The 17,338-nt window shown below is 28.4% G+C and overlaps 1 protein-coding gene across 1 annotated transcript; it reads right to left on the minus strand.

The window, feature by feature from the left end:
* Window positions 1–6,162: 6,162 nt before the first annotated feature.
* LOC112771709 (stress-response A/B barrel domain-containing protein At5g22580) lies at window positions 6,163–7,080 on the minus strand. Its single transcript, XM_025816522.2, has 2 exons — window positions 6,712–7,080; window positions 6,163–6,587 (listed from the first exon to the last, which is right to left on the minus strand). The coding sequence occupies exons 1-2, from the start codon at window positions 6,828–6,830 to the stop codon at window positions 6,386–6,388; spliced, it is 321 nt and encodes a 106-aa protein (XP_025672307.1). The 5' UTR covers window positions 6,831–7,080; the 3' UTR covers window positions 6,163–6,385.
* Between the last annotated feature and the right edge of the window lie 10,258 nt (window positions 7,081–17,338).

Raw genomic sequence — 17,338 nt, forward strand, 5'->3', positions numbered from 1 at the left:
GCAGTAGGGATGGGCAGAGGAAGGGGTAGAGGGAAGGCTGCACCTATGACGCACCACCATTAGGGCCTTCAAACACTCCTGCACCATCATTACAGCCTCCACACATTCCTGCACCACCATCACAGCCTCCAAACACACCTGCACCACCATTACAGCCGGCCACCTTGCCTACACCAGCATCACTGTTCACTACACCAGCATCTCAACCTTTGTCCAAGACCAAAATCTTTGGTGTGAGAAGAAGTGGAAGACTTAAGATTGGAGTTAGGAAGGCAACAAGTCAGCCACTTAAATATGTTGACCTCACACTTGATTGAGGCTGAAGACTTTTTAGGGTTTCTTTTTTATATGTATTGTGTTATGTAGAATTTTTAGTGTTCACCTGTAACTCTGCTTTCTTTATGGTTTGAACTACTTTTATTATGTGGTGTGGACCACTTTTGTTATGTGAGTGAAAAACTGTTATGAGAGGGTGTCACATTTATTTTGTGGCTATCTAGGTGTCCTGCATTATATAATGTAAAAAACAATTATATCTATTATAATTCAATGCATCTTTTGTTTTAGCTACTTTTTTTCTATATCATACTTCTATGCATATTAAATAGAAAAGGAACAACTTTTATTTAGAGAAATTAAACAATATTTCATATATCTTTATTGCACTCAAAACAAACAATACACTTTTGACTTATATAGACTATTACATTATCATAACAGCTATACTTTCTACATCTTTACATATAACACTGCAACAATCAAAACACCAAATATCAAAATTATCATAATTAGTATCTTGTTTTGCTTTTTCATAGTATCTTCCATTTTAGCAAATTGATCTTCTATTGAACTCATCTCACCACATAACCTTTCTACACAAGCATCTATTTCTTTAACCTCTGCAATTAATCTCTCTAGATCCACACTTAATCTGTCTATCTTCCTTTCTTGTGCCTCCAATTCTCTAACCCTTCTAAATTCTTGCTGTGAACTGATTACTCCGTGTTTTTCAGATAACTTTTTTTCTTTTTCATCAACCCACTCAAAAAACTTGCATCTCCTGTTAGGGCAAGAAATGAATCTTCTTTTTGGATTTTTTGATGTACTTGAATTCCGAAGAATCAGAATGTCTCCACAAAAGCAACGAACCCCTCCTTTCCTTTTGCTTCAACTATCCACTCTTCTCATCTTCTTCATCATCAATTCACTCGAAGAACTTGCATTTTGGCATTCTCCCACAACCAACATACCTACTTCCATGGCTTGCTACTGCTGAAGAAGACATCACAGCAACTGCCTCACCACAAAAACAAAGATGTCTCTTCTTAACGAGGATTTTGGAACTAGAAACTCCTGAAGATAAGTGACTTTGATCCATAAGTATTCACAGAGTAAGAGAAGCAAACGGAAGAGGAGAAGTTTGAGGAAGAGACGAAGAGAGTGAGAACTCAAAACCCTACTGATTTTCATTGATTTGTAAGTGGGTAGACGAGGGATATAATGGTCAAATTACCCATTCTTAATGTTTTTTGTAATATTTACTGTCAATAGGGACCAAATTGAAAAAAAAATGATGCAGGGATCCAATTAAAAGGAAAAAAAAATATAAAAACTTAATTGAAAAATTTTGCAAAACTATAAGACTAATAAAATAATTAAACCTATATAATAAAAAGGTAGTAGCAGGTTCATTGCTAGACAAATGTCCAATCTCAATACCATCGTTAGTTTTATGTAGCATTTTTGTAATAACGCGTTTGTTATCATCGTTTGTTAACATGATTAATAATGTGTTTGTTATCATTTCTTTGAACATTAAACATTTTTCCCTTAATGTGGATCTATTTTTTGTTCCATTTAAGTAACCAGTTTAACTCTGATGGATGAAAGATATTATTAATCTAGATTTTAAGATTATTATCGTAACCATGCCAAACTCAAGTAGTAATGAAAGTGACAAAGAACTCAGAAAGCTGTGCAAAACCTTCAGCGGCATATTTATTATCATGCTAAAATTAAAGTAGGATTTGATCATTTTATTCTCTCCCAAGGCTTGGTAGATGTTTTACAGTTGGAGCTTCCAAGAATTTAATGTATAGTGGACAATTTTGTTTTATATATATGTCCTATCTATCTTTAGTAGAATGATTTTGAGGATTTTTCATGTAATTATTACCTTCAACAAACTGATTTGAAAACAAAATAAAAAATTTAAAAGGAGGGTTCATAGGAAGAGCAGGTTTCTAAATTACATCTGTTATAGATATAAGTTATTTTAGGATATAAATTTATATAAATTAGTCTAAATCTAATAAAAACAGTCTTCAATTTAGATTGTGTAAACACGTGCAAAGACAGATCTAGAAGGGAGCGAGTAATGGCCTTGACCCCCCAAAATTTAAAAAACTATATTTATATATGAAATATGTGTTTAAAAAATAAAAAAATATTATATAATTTAGTAATTTTATATGTATTATTTTTTACTATGTGATGGATTTATGTTTTAATTGTTTAATTCACTAATATTTTTTACTTAACTAATTTAATATCATACCCTCAAGTCTTTGTACTTTTTAAATTAGTTTTTATATAATAATCTCTATATTTATTTTTAAAGAAATTATTTTTTTATATTAACATATTTAACATTTATATTATTATATTAATAATGACTTACGTAGTTATATTTTAGTAATCACATTATGTACTTTAGATATTATTTTCTTTTAAAAAATACTCATTTTTCTTCTAAATTTACGTTGTTAAAATTTTTTTTATAAATATATCTTATATCTTGTATTCTATAAGGGTACTGTGTCTTTCAAACAATTGATAATTTATAATTTATTTTCAAATTTTTTAAAATTTTTGAAAGAATTAATTTTAATTAATAAGATATGTGATAATTTTTAACTAAACACGCTATGATTTATTGGTATTTTATAATTTTATAATGTACTATATTGATATTGTTATATTTCTTTTATGTAATATTAAAAATAAAATTATGAAAAAAAATTATAAATATATATATATATATTGATAAATCTTTTAAAAAATTAACTCTAATAACTATATGTTAATTATTTTTATAGAAAGAAAAAGATTATCTAAAATTCGGCCCCTCCATATTAAAATTTCTGGATCCGTGCCTAAACACGTGCTTTCCTAACTCTTGAATAACGCAAACAATTCTTTTCCATCAATCAAAACTGCAACGGTCAAAATTCAAACAAGGATCAAAATCTTTCAAAAATCTCTTAAAATCGTCGCAAAAAGTAAAAGAAGTTGTGAAATTGAATTTGAAAAGAATTATGAAAAATGAAATAAGAAGATGAAGAAGAAGCAGTAGAAGATGAGGAGGAGGAAGAGGAAGAGTTTTGAATTATATATGCAGAATTTATCAGCACACATACACCAAAAATTCTTAAATAATACACTCAAATATTTTCGTATTACACCCAAATTTGCTACAAATACAGAAAAATGTTCCCTCTAATACTGCATTTTTTCTTCCTTTTTTTTCTTTATTTCTTTCTTTCTTTTAGTTGAATGAATGTAAGTTTATCATCTTCTAAGTAATTTTGCAGTATTATGTGTTTCTTCTTCTTCTTTATTTGATTTTTTTGTTTTTATTCTTGTTAAGAGAGCAAAATAAGAAGAAATGTGAGAAGGTAAAACAAAAATAAAAAGATGAATAAGAAATAAAAGAAGAAGATCGTGATGATGATAAAAAAAAAGAAGAAGAAGCAACAGAAGATGAGGAGGAGGAAGAGGAAGAGTTTTGAATTATGCAAAACTTATCAGCACACATGCACCGAAAATTCTTAAATAATACACTCAAATATCTTCGTGTTACACCCAAATTTGCTGCAAATACAGAAAATTATTTCCTCTAATATTGTATTTTTTCCTTCTTTTTTCTTTATTTCTTTCTTTCTTTTAGTTGAATAAATGTAAGTTCATCCTCTTTCAAGTAATTTTATATCATTATGTGTTTTTTTTTCTTTATTTGATTTGTTTTGCTTTTATTCTTGTTAAGAGAGTAAGACAAGACGAAATTTGAGAAGATAAAATAACAAAAAAAAGATGAATTAAAAAAAAGAAGATGATGATGATGATGATGAAAAAGAAGAAGAAGAAGAAGAAGCAGCAGAAGATGAGGAGGAGGGAAAAGAAAAATTTTGAATTATGCAGAACTTATCAGCACATATACACCAAAAATTCTTAAATAATACACTCAAATATCTTCGTATTACACCGAAATTTGCTCCAAATACAGAAAATATTTTCTTTAATGCAGAACTTTTACATTACATTCAATTTAAACCATCAACGATGAATAACAATTTTCACAAACAAAAATAACATTATTCACCTACAGAATCATAAACTACTAACGAAAATATTAACTAGAATTGAATCACACCTCAGCCACTTGATTGAATCCAAAACAATAATCAACTTCGTTCTGGTTCAATTGACAATCTGAACTTAAATTATTCATTATATTCAACAACGAAATAACTGTTCAAAACTGATTTTAAAACTTGATTTAAAAAATGTAGAGAACGAATGAAGAGAAACACAGAAAACGCAGAGATGGAAGAGAACATAGAGTGAAAACGTTGAAAAAATTCGAAAACGGAAACAAAATCCTTTCGAAAAAGGCAGTTATATATTCGCGCATTGATTGAAAAATTAGTTAGATTAAAAGGCGCGTGAGGTGAATTAGGGTAAAATGACTTGTATAGAAAAATGACTTGTATATGGAGAATAATTGTTTCTAAATAAGTGTGATGAAATTTTATTTCTAGAAGTTACTTTAAGTTGTGAATTGTGATTTTATTTTCAGTAATTTTTAACCGTTGATCTTAATTATATATTTATATATATTTTTATAATTAAAATCAATAGTTAAAAATTATTAAAACACCAATATACCAGTACATTTGAAAATTTTCTAAACTCTGTTGTATATATTTAAAAAGTTACCTACAAAAACATGATACTTATTATTGTTTTGGCTTAAGAAGTAAAATCAGTGAACTTGATCCAAAAGAGTTTTGGTCTAATTGAATTGTAATAAAGATATTGGGCTGAGATAATTGAACAAATAAGAAAAGATAATCTAAATTTTGAATAAATATATATCTTAATTTAGTATAAAGAAAAAAATTATCAGTAATTGTTTTACATTTATATAACAAAAAAGTTTATTTACGTATTATTTTTTTAATAAATTTTGTTTAAATGTGCTCTAAAAATCATCAAAGGAAAAAAGAATTTATTAAAAATATATAAATCAATGTTAATTAAAATATTAAAAAATATTAACCACTTTAAATTTTATATATTAATTTTTTTAATCAGATTGAATATTAATATAAAAAAAAGAAATGAACTATTCAATTGATTTGTATACTAAATAAATTAATTTTTTCAATATATATATATTTTATAAATAAACTATATATTAAATATAACAAAATAGATTAACTACACGATCAGCATCACCATACCTAATTTTCATTCAGGGCATAATGTTAATGACCCTATTTTTGGTATTTTTTATATTCTAATTTTTTTTTTATTAGAAAAAGGTGATATTATATTATTGCTTTTGGGGGGAATCTCTGTGGGGCTTTATGTTTTTCTGATTTCATTTGTCATTGCCTTTTTGACATGGAATATTTATAAATTGGAGCCATATTTTTATTTAAAATTGATTATGGGGATGTAAAATACATGCATGTTGAACACCATTGACATTGATGATTCTGTCTCGTTTTCTCTGCCATATTGAAAGCATCTTTTTCTCCCACTCGTGTTTAGGCTCTATAATTAAGGCAGGGGCAAGTGATGATGTTATTGTCTCAAAGTTAGTGAAGGCCTTTCTGTCAAGGTGAAAAAGATGCTGTAGTTTTTACATAGGAGTTAGGACCTGTTTTCTTTTTCTGGTTTTCCAAGTTATCAATTGCATTTTCTCATTAATTTTGGCATATCATAAACTAAATTAATCTAATGGTATAAATTAGTACTATTAAATTATTGTTTTAGTACATGATACACCAAATGCATCTTTGTGCATGTAAGGAGCTTTCAGATTGAAATTGACATTACCAAACACAAACTCCTAGAACTATCCATCATCAACAATTAAAAGGCAAAAAAAGAGTTCATCATTGAATTCATAAGATTTCAAATTGCAGGAAATCATGCAGGAACATATTAAATAAAGCACAACTGAACTACAAACAGTGGACACAATGCAAGCACACAAAAATAACATACATTTTGGTAATAAAGAGATCAAGCATTTTTCAAAGAGGGAACAATCCTTATCATTATTACTGTTATTATTATTGTACTATAAGTAGGATCATGCTGGTGCCTTCTTGACAAGAGTAGATGAGAAATCCAGCACCACAATCTTCTCAATAGCTGCTGAAAATGTTGCTGAGAATTCAACATGATTTGGATGGCTCTGAAATGCAACAAAGTCTTCTTTATTTCCAAATGTCATCAAGAATGCATGAGTAAAACCTTGTCTCAGCATATCTAAGCTTTCAATGTCCTGTCCCCTTTTTAACACAAACATAACAAAACATGATTATAATACAAAGAATGTAACTTTCTCATGCTAGCTTGCTATTCTCACTAGGATTAATAAGGAGATAAATATTAATGAAAGAAATTAATTAGTACCATTCAAAGGACTTAACAGCATCAATCTCAGAGACCAACTTCTCCATCCCTTTGGTGAGATCTTCAACAGCAACACCTTCCTTGAACTTCACAATCACAAAGTGCTTGAAGTCTGCCATGGTTATCTATCTATCTATCTAGTTACTAGTTACTATACTTTTGGAAGAAGAACTAAGAGGCTATAACAATAAGCATGATAATATATAAAGCAGAGTTTTTATTTACGCGTTAAAAGCACAGAGTCCACAGTACCCTGAAACATGTTCAGTGTCAGAAGTCAGAACCCCATGACCCCATTGTTTTCACAGTCACATTCAATTACCAAAACAAAAAAAGTTGTAGGAGACAGCATCCATGGCCTCAATCTCATGAAAGGTACCCACTTCTTTGATCTTATATAGACTTATCAAATAATAAGGCAAAATTATCCTAACCATCAAACAGTAAAAATTTGTCTTGTTGCTTTGTGTCATCATCGCACATGAATGGCTGGCCCCATCCATGCTCTCTTCTTTCCTTGTTTTGGTTCGTGCAATGGACTTAAAAAATTCTTTTTCTGTTATTAAATGTTATTAAATGCACGTACAAAATTAATTATATTTAAATTAAATTCTTTATTTTTATATATTTTTTAACATGACACACAGTAGAATAATAAGTTGGAAATTTAAATATATAAAGTTGATAATTAAAAATTATTAGATAATAATTTACAAACAGTAGTATTAGGAGATCAGTATATTTGATGATTTGTAGTCATCAATTAACTATTATTAGTATTTAATCAACTTGGGTTGGTCGAGTGGTCAACTCACTCATCTGACTTAAGTAAGTGTCGGGGAATTTGAATCCCGCCTGCTGCATATAGTAACCAAAGTTAAATGATATAAAAAACTATTATTAGTATTTTTAATGATATAAAATTATATCTAATAATGTAAAACTACACACTCTTTTTTTAATGATTAAATGCTGATTAAATTTTAATAAAAGTATTAGTCTTTAACATTTTCTCTTTAACAAAATATATTAAATTATTTAATAATTTTTAACTATTAATTTTAATTTCATATAAAAATAATTGTACCTAAATTTTTACCGATTAATAAAGTTAAACTATTCTAATTAAATTAAAGTGTTTCTTCCAAATTTACATTAGAGTTTTAATTTATTTTTGGCATGGAAGTTTGATGGGTGGTTGGGCTGATTTAGAAGGAGAGGAAAAATGATGATGAAGATAGAAAGGGGGACACATTTTCTTGGCTCTGAGAAACTTTACTTTTTGTGAGAAATGTGCAGTGATAGTTGGTGGAGTTTTGCCCATGTCGTTTGCCATGTGCACCGCCAAGCTAAGGGGGTAAATTATTGGACTTGGATGGACATACATGCTCTGTACTTAATCCTTAAGGAATCTTAGTCTTAAGAGGAATGATGTCTAAGTCACATTAAATTCATATTCTCGTCTGTCTAGTGTCTTCACTCTTCACTACCCTTGTCACAATATTCACTAATTTATTCTCAATTAATTCACTATTTTCGCCAATGATTTATTTATTTATTTAAGTAGGACACAGGTTATTATTATTAGGAAAAAAATTAAATATTTTTTTAATAAATATCTTTTTTATTTTATATTTTTTAAATAAATTTTTATTTTTATTTATAAAATTTTAGAACGCTAATAAATCTACTCATGAAATAAAAAAAAAAAAACTTTGTACTCACGAAAAATAATTTTCGTGTGACAAAAATATTCGAAATTAATTTTATTTATAGGTAGATTTGTTAATATTCAGAATTTTTGTGATAAAAATAACAATTTATTCATATTTTGACTTTCTTAGTATATGGATAATTTTTTTCATTTATATATGAACATATTTGTCAATGTTTGAACTTTTGTTTATAGAAAAATAATTTATTCTATTTTTTTATATAAAAAAATTAAATTAATAATTTTAATTCATACTCTTAAACACACATATTTATGGGCAACTATATCTTGTGTATATTTGTGAAATGATGTGTTATCTACAAATACCTTGGATGGTCTAATAAAGTTTTATTAGATTAAAGCAGAAGATAATGTGGGTTTGTGAAATGATCCGTCATCTATAAATGTCTATCAAAGTAAATATTAGACCCCAGCTGGTAATATGTCTTAATCAACACTAATCAATCAGAATGTCTTCTTTTGTATTGATTTTCTTTGTTTCTTTTTAATTTTTCTGTATGACTCATCACAATTTCCATCTATCATTTGATAACGATGATGCATTTAATTAGTGAATAATAGTAAGCTTTAATTGAAGTTCCTGTATGATTTTTCTTTGTTAACAAAATGACATAAGCTTAAATGCACAGATTTTTGTTTTCTCTCTCACTATTTCCTTTCACATGTGGATCTTGTCTTAAAGAAGCAAGAGTCATTATGATATACGCAAATGGTAAATTAATTCTTTCATGACGATTTCAATTAATGGCTGGTTTTTCTATTTTTTTTCGCCAGACTCGCGGTTGAATCAGCAACAAGCAATAATAGACACTCCATGGTAACAATGCACAGTGAAAACGAGAGGAAGAAATTAAATTAAGGTTTAATATTCAAAATGTTCCTAAAGATTACACGTGTTAATTTTGTTATTAAAAAATTTTTTCAAATTTACTTTTAATGAATATAAAATTTAGTCAAATTAATCATTTCGTCTATAACATATAACATAAATTATTTTATATTATATTATTATTTAATTGACAAAAAAATCAATTTCTTTTTTGTTTCTTATAGCATTAAGGATTAATCTTTTATAAATTTAAACTTTATTTGAGAGTTTGTTCTACTATTGGTCAATAAAATATTACATACACAAGATAAGATTCGAACCCAAACACTTGATTAAGAAAACGAGTAAGCTAACCCATTCGATCAATTTGAATTAGTTAAAGAATTAAAAGTAAATAGCCATTTCTGACCATGAAAAATTCGAACAATGACAAAACTGACAAAAAAAAAAATTAAACTAATCTTATATCCATGAAAGATTAATTATGCTTGTAAAAAATATTCATTCGTTAAATTTTTATTAATTTTATTAAAAAAGTATGTCAATTCTAAATTGCTCTTATCATCATCTTCAACCTCTTAAAACAACAATAATCAAAACTACCCCTCTATTTTTCAAATTATAATCTCTGTAATCCTCTTCCATCACTACCTTCACTACCAATATCACCATCAACAACATCATCGAAATAATACAACACAACAAAAAGAATCACTCCACCTTTACTTACACTACCACCAAATTAAAATTAAACAAAAATGTTTAATTTTAATTGAAGAACTATAGAAGAGTGACAACCCTAAGAAGGATTGAAAAAGTGTTATTTTCGACACCGCCATGACCTAACTTCCAGCCGTCGCACTTTTCTACAACCAAATTTGGAGTTGCATTCATCACAAAGAAATGGCAATAAGCTTTTGAAATTAATTTTCACAATAATTGAATCATCAAGCCAGATTATAGTACTAATAGCCCCATCAAAAATTAAATCTCTTTTAAAATCATCAAAGAGCCACTATTTGCACCACCTAAAACAAGTTTAAGAAACAATAACTTCTTTCCCAACTCAACAAAAGAAACAACCTCTTGTTTTGCTTTCTAGAACATCCCCTCACCTTTTATACCTCCATCAAATTCAGATTCAAATTAAAAAAAAAAAAAAGTGTTCAAAACTGTTGCAGTTATAAGTATAATTATAGAGACATAGTTGTTATTGATAATTGTGGTGTCGCCGTAGTAGGGATTGGATTTGTACTTAGGGGTGGCAATGAAGCGACCGAGCGAGTAGGGGTAGATTTTTGCCTTACCTGATCCTGTCCCGTCCTACAATAATCTGCATCGAACCCGTCCCATTTTTACTCAGAGGTAGTAAAATTAAAGCTTAAACCTTAACACGCCCCTATAATTATTAAATTCAATAAATAAAATTAAATTTTAAAATTTATATAGCCATCATTATATACATAACATAAATTAAAGTAAAAATTTAAATATGATACACTATTATTAATCATTTTACTAATTATTTTATATATATTACATATTAAAAGTATATATATTTATGTATATATTATATATACTGGGTCGGGTTTAACCTAAATCTGACTCCGCTCAAGAACCCGCCCCGAGTGAATAAGGGCAGAGTGGGTACCCACAAGTTTGGATAGTATTGCTACCCCTATTTGTACTCGGAATTGGGGTGGCGCTACTCCTCCTTCTAGCGACAATGAGGATGACGGCGAGAAGCAACTGTCAACGACGCAAGATAGCAATAAAAAAGTCCAGTTGTTAAGGTGAGACTACGAGATTTGTTGGTGAGACGATGCAGATATGGCATTGACGACGTTGGCTGCAAGAAGGAGTTATCAGTGGTGCAGAATAGCAATCAAGCAACTCGGTGATCATGTTGAGACAATGATGCTGGCGAGAAGTAGATCTGACGGCGACGAAGCTAGCTGTGAAAAAGCTAGCAGCAACGATCTGGAGAGTTAGAGGTGACTGAAGACAGTGTCACTAGATGATAAACTTATCGCTGTGATTGAGTGAGAGAAACTAAGTTATATAAGAGTATTGATTGGAGAGTAAAGAGGATGAGAGAATTGATTCAGATGAGTGAGGGAAAATAAAAAAAGTGAGGATGAGAGAAGTTGATTCTCATTTTGAAAGAGATTAAGTTGAAGGAATTAGAATGAAGTAAAAATAGATAATTTCAAAATTTTTTAAAAATTTTAATGGAGTTAATTTAAAATTTATTGAACGAGTATTTTTGACAAATAAAATTAATTTAATTTTTTTATAGTCAATTTTGTCAATATTTAAATTTAATTAATTTAATTTATCGTTATATCTTTTAAATATCAATTTAAAGTATTTATTTTTCCGGTACCATGTGAATCCATTAAATTGAATTGAATTTGAAAGCGAAACACATGAGCCTAGCTAGCTAGAACTCAGTAGGAGGTAGGAAATCAATGAAGCAACTAGGAGTACTTACTACTTAGCAAGAAATTATAGCTCACTAGGCAACACTATATATATAGTTACTATTTGCGGCCATAACTCAAAACGTGTGTGTATGAGTGTTTTGCTCCATTTATTTAGTTTTCTGACATTATGAAAAAATGCACGGTGAAGGAGGTTGTCATTATGGATATGTCTAAAATCAATATAATAATTATGTGTATATTGAATGTGCTATATTTATATATATTATTAAATTTTCTTAAAAAATATTAAAAATTAATATTAAAAAAATATTAATAAATTTTAATAAATATAAAATATTTTATTATATAAATAAATATTTTTTAATATAAAATATATACATTTATGTTAACATCTAATACACACAAATTAAAATTATTGTATTTATTTTAGACATATACACTTGAATCATAATTAATATGGACATTATTATATTGGATTCAGTCTTGTTAACTTCAAATTCTACCGAGAGATAGCTAATGAGTAATCACTAAATCCATTGAAATTCACCATTTGACATTCGTTGGTTTGGAGGTTGATATACATATATTATATATAAGTTAATAATTAAATTACTCTCTAAAAAATAAAATATTTTTTGAAGTTTTTTTAAATTTTTTTAATTAAATTAGTTCTTCAAATATTATGAACTAATCATATTTATTTTTCAATAATTTCATTAATAATTTTCGTTAATAATTGATAATAAAAAATATTAATTGACAATATATATAATACTTGACATATCTAATTAGATGTTAACTAGATATATTTATCAAACTCTATTAATTTAGTCCATTTTTTAATTATATAAACTATATTTTTAATATAACTTAATAAATTTTCATAAACATATTTGGTTAACATTCAATCGAACATATTAGGTATCATTTATGCTATCATTTAATATTTTGCGTCATCAATCATTGACAAAAATCATTAATGGAGTTATTGAAGGACAAATATAATTAATTCATAAATTTAAAAGGATCAATTTGATTGAAAAAATCTTTAAATACAGCGTTTGGTGAAGAGACAGAAACGGAAAGACTGAGACTGAGAGACAGAGACACAGAGATTGAAATAAATCTCAATAGTCTATTTGGTGCAAAATAGGAGACAGAAATTGAAAAAAGAATGAAACTCTAATTTAATTTGCACAAAGAGTAAAATTAAAATTAATTAATTGAAATGAGGGTATTTTAGGTATAAAGTGTTATTAAAGTTTCAGTCTTCATCTCTAAAAATTTTAGTCCCCTGTGTTTCCACTTTTTAGAAGTACTGAAATACTGAAATTTTGGAGATAGAGACAGAAATTTTAGTACCAGTCTCTAAACCAACAAACATGATACTAAATCTCGGTTTCTCTATCTCTATCTCGGTACCTCAAAACAAACGTTATAGAAATTTTTTTTAAAAATGTCCAATCCTTTAAGAACTAATTTGACTATTAATCATATTATATATACACAAACAACTCAAAAAATTGAATTCAAAATATAATGAATTTAACAATTTAAAGAATTGTCACTGACATTGACAATGAATAAATAGGATATAAATTAGATTCTACAATAATTTTATTGATAAATTTAAAATCTTTCTAAAAATTTAACTATATATATATTATATGCGAGTTGAAGATCTCTCCGTTCTAATACTATCCACATTCTAAAATTTCTCACAAATCCTACTCGATCCTATTTATAACAAAATCAATTTGTGTAATTTGTTTTATATATTCGTTCATATCAAGTAATATTTGTGAAATAAAAAATGTGTTATAATACCAGTTGAAGTGGTTGGTTCCACAGTTTGATGAAATTATATAAAGAGAAGATATAAGTTTGATCTCCATTAAATTTATTTTATATATATATACATATATAAAATAAATTTTAATTATGTACTATAATATATATGTTAGGGATACGAATAAGTTAAATAGAATTAGGTTTATTCGTACATGATTCTATTCGTAATTTAATCCAATTAATTCTTAGTTAAATTTATTGTGAATTGGATTATCAATTCTGTTCGAATAGATTGAGTCAAATTGGATACTCACAAATAAAATTAGTATTATTAACCTTAACTACCATTAGAATTATGTTTGTGTCATTGTGTGTGTATTTTTTTTTGGGTCAAAAAAATTAGATAACTCCTAATTTTAGATATTATAAAATAACAAAATTAATTTATGCACACTACACATAATTGTGATTTTTTTTTATCTTATACATTACACAACACAACACACCCCTACTCACACATACTACTATTACTAACATGAGTTCTATATTCTTTATTGAGAATTCGAATTCGGATGCAGCTCCCAGTGAAGTAGTTGATGCTGCCATTGATCCAACTGTTTGTGGTTTTTTTTTTTTTTTGTCAGATGGATTAAACAGCCCCTAATTCTAGGCATTACTCATGTATTACACACCCACACAACACACTCACACACACTACATGAGTTCATTTTAAGGGTTCATTTATCCTTTCATAAGACTTGAACCCGGGTGCAGTTACTTGCGAGGCAGCAGATCTTGCCACTAGCACCAAGCCTCGGCTGCAACTGTTTGTGGTTTTAAACCATGCCGGAATTGATGGATTCATAGAGGGATTGGACATTTGCATTTTGCAATGAGAAGCATGAATATAGCTAGCTAGCTTTATGGGCTCGAACTAATCATGAGTGTCTCAGAAGAAATAGAAAAGAACTCATCATCAAAGCCAATTACCCCTGTATGTGTCCAAAAAAGAATGGGCTGAGGAGTAATACTAGTACTAGTACTAGTCCATATTAGGATCATGGGCTTTAACAATGGACTTTGTATTCAACTCACTCTCCAAAGTATGTTTTTTGTTTACCTAGATTTTTTTTAAATTTATTAAATACATAAAACTAAATTATATTTTAAAAAATAGATATTACCACTCTAATTTTAATAATATCATTTTTTATAAATTCATCCAATATATAATATAAGAAAATAAAAAATAGAGTAATATTATAAAAAAAATTGTTATTTCCCAATATAAAATTTTATTTAAATTTATCACATAAATGAAACTAAATTATATATATCACGTGTTGTATGTGGGATTACACACGGAAACTAAATTATATATATCACGAATAAGTGAAAAAATACCATGTAAATAAATAAAAATTATAGCGATAATATTATAATTTCTTATGCCACTATGTTCTATTTATCTATCATACATTAAAAATATTATGTTGTTTTCTCTTTTGTTTTGTTTGCGTTGGGTTCCACCTCCAGTTCATTCTGTTAAATTGAATTGTGATGCTAGTTGTTTTGCTCTTTTTGGCTATGCTGATTTTGGTTGTATCATTCGCAATTCTGATGGATATTGGTTGAAAGGTTGCACTGAAAAAGTCGAAGTGTGAAGTGTTCTTTTTACTGAATTATATGCAATTTGGAGAGGTTTACTTCTTGCTTAGAATAGTGGATTTCGTGAGGTTATTTGTGAAACAAACTGTTTAGAAGCTCTTTTCTTGGTAAACCAAAAAATGCTTGGTAAGGATATTCCGGAATGGGATTTGCCAAAGCATATACAGGAGGTTATGAATTGGAATTGGGGAGTCTCTATTCTTTTAATTCAGAGGAATGCAAATAGTGTTGCAGATTGTATGGCTAAAGCAGCTACTTCTGGTGCGGACATTCACTCGAATTGGGGTCAACCATGGAGTGAGTTTTAACATCTAATAGATTTAGATATGAACCTAGTCAATTAATTTGGTTTTGTCTCTATTTTTTTCTTTCTTTTCTGTTTAGTCACCAAAAAAATATAAAATTAAATGTATCTTTTATAGTGTTTAATTTTTCAATTATTTAATACAAAAATAAAAAGTAAAATTTATTATTGTCTCTCTCATCTTTTAGACAGATTAGACACTAATGTTTTAGGCACTATAGAATTTCTCAAAACTAAAAGTATCTCTTAATATAGGAGAATTACATGGTTTTCTATCATTCCAAACAATAAGGGCTGGTAATACATACCCTACCCGCGGGTATACTACCCGACCCAACCTGTTCGGGTAGGATAGGCTACCCGACCCACTGCGGGTAGGGTAGAGTGCGGTCCAGGTAATATATGACATGTTTTTTAAAAATTATATGCATAGTGAACTCTCAACCTCCTTCATGTGTAGCAAGTAAATAACCACTAAGCTAGCTACTTACTTTGATAATATATTGCATTTGTATATTTATAAAGTTACCATAAAATAAAAATTAAACAAAAATAAAAATCATATATAATTCATGATTCAGAAATTACTAAATCAGAAACCCTAAGACTAAGTGGGAGGCTGGTAGCGCCGTTTCTTCCCAAGCCATAAGCCTCAGTGCTTCACTGCAAGTCCCAACTCTCCTTCCTCGTTCCTCCATTGCCGCCAGCCCGCCACTCTTCTTCCTCCTCTGTGCTCTCCTCGCAACGCTGCTGATTCGTGACCTTCTCTCCTCTCTACGCTGCTGCTCTGTGCTCTTCTTGGTATGTACTTTGCGTTTGAATCTGTGAAAATTGGGACTTTACTTTGTGTTTGAATCTGTGACTTTTGCTCTTTTTCTGTATTCAAAAGATTATAATTCTATACTGGTGGTGAATCATAAGTCTTTCAGGCTAGAGTTTGGTTAGATGATGTGATTGGTAGCTGTAGGGAAGTAGCTATACCAAAAATAAGAGAAAAAAAAAAAGAAAAGAAAAACCAAGTTCATGTAATTATTCGGTCCTACTATTACAGTTTATGCAATATGCATGTGTATATATATGCCTTTGCATTACATTATAATTATCTGTATTATTTAATTTTATTCAATGCTTGCTATGTCCAACCAGCTCAGTTTTATTTTTTTGAAATGTAAATGCTTGAATTGATCAAATTTGTTGCTCAGATTTACAGTTGATGTGAATGCAATATATATTGAAAAATTGTATTCTTAAATCGATGAAAAATCAGTTTAATCACATACGATTTTTCAATATGAAATCAGGTCATAAAAGAAATTTTCAATTTTTATAAAAGGATATTGTTTTTTTTTTAAGGAGAGAAACTTGTAATTAAAAGAAAGAGCGAAAGTGGACTGAATAAATGGTAAATTTAGTTTGATAAATTTTATGTATAAAAATTGGATTCCTAAGTTTTTTATGTATAAATAGTTTTTCTGAATCTTAATGATTTTTCGGCATGCTTGAATTTTTAATATTTAATTATTTATTTTATTATTGTGTAGACAATAATGGATAGTACCAATATGGATATAGTGACTTAAGAACAACAAGAAGAAATTTCTGTTGAAGAAACTGCTAATTTTATTCCAGACGAGTCTGTTTCGGGTGAAAATAGCAACAAATCTTTATTAAAAAGTGTTTATTGGCAATACTTTAGTAGATATAAAGAGAGAAAAGAGTGAAAGGTAAAGTGCAATCATTGTAAGTCTGTTCTTGGTGCCAATCCAATGAATGAGACTACAAATTTGAAGAAACATGTGCTCCATTATTGTAAGAGAATAAAATTAGCAAATTCAAGATAATCAACAATTACC

This window comes from Arachis hypogaea, chromosome 18 (assembly GCF_003086295.3).
Source record: "Arachis hypogaea cultivar Tifrunner chromosome 18, arahy.Tifrunner.gnm2.J5K5, whole genome shotgun sequence".
Classification (NCBI taxonomy): domain Eukaryota; kingdom Viridiplantae; phylum Streptophyta; class Magnoliopsida; order Fabales; family Fabaceae; genus Arachis; species Arachis hypogaea.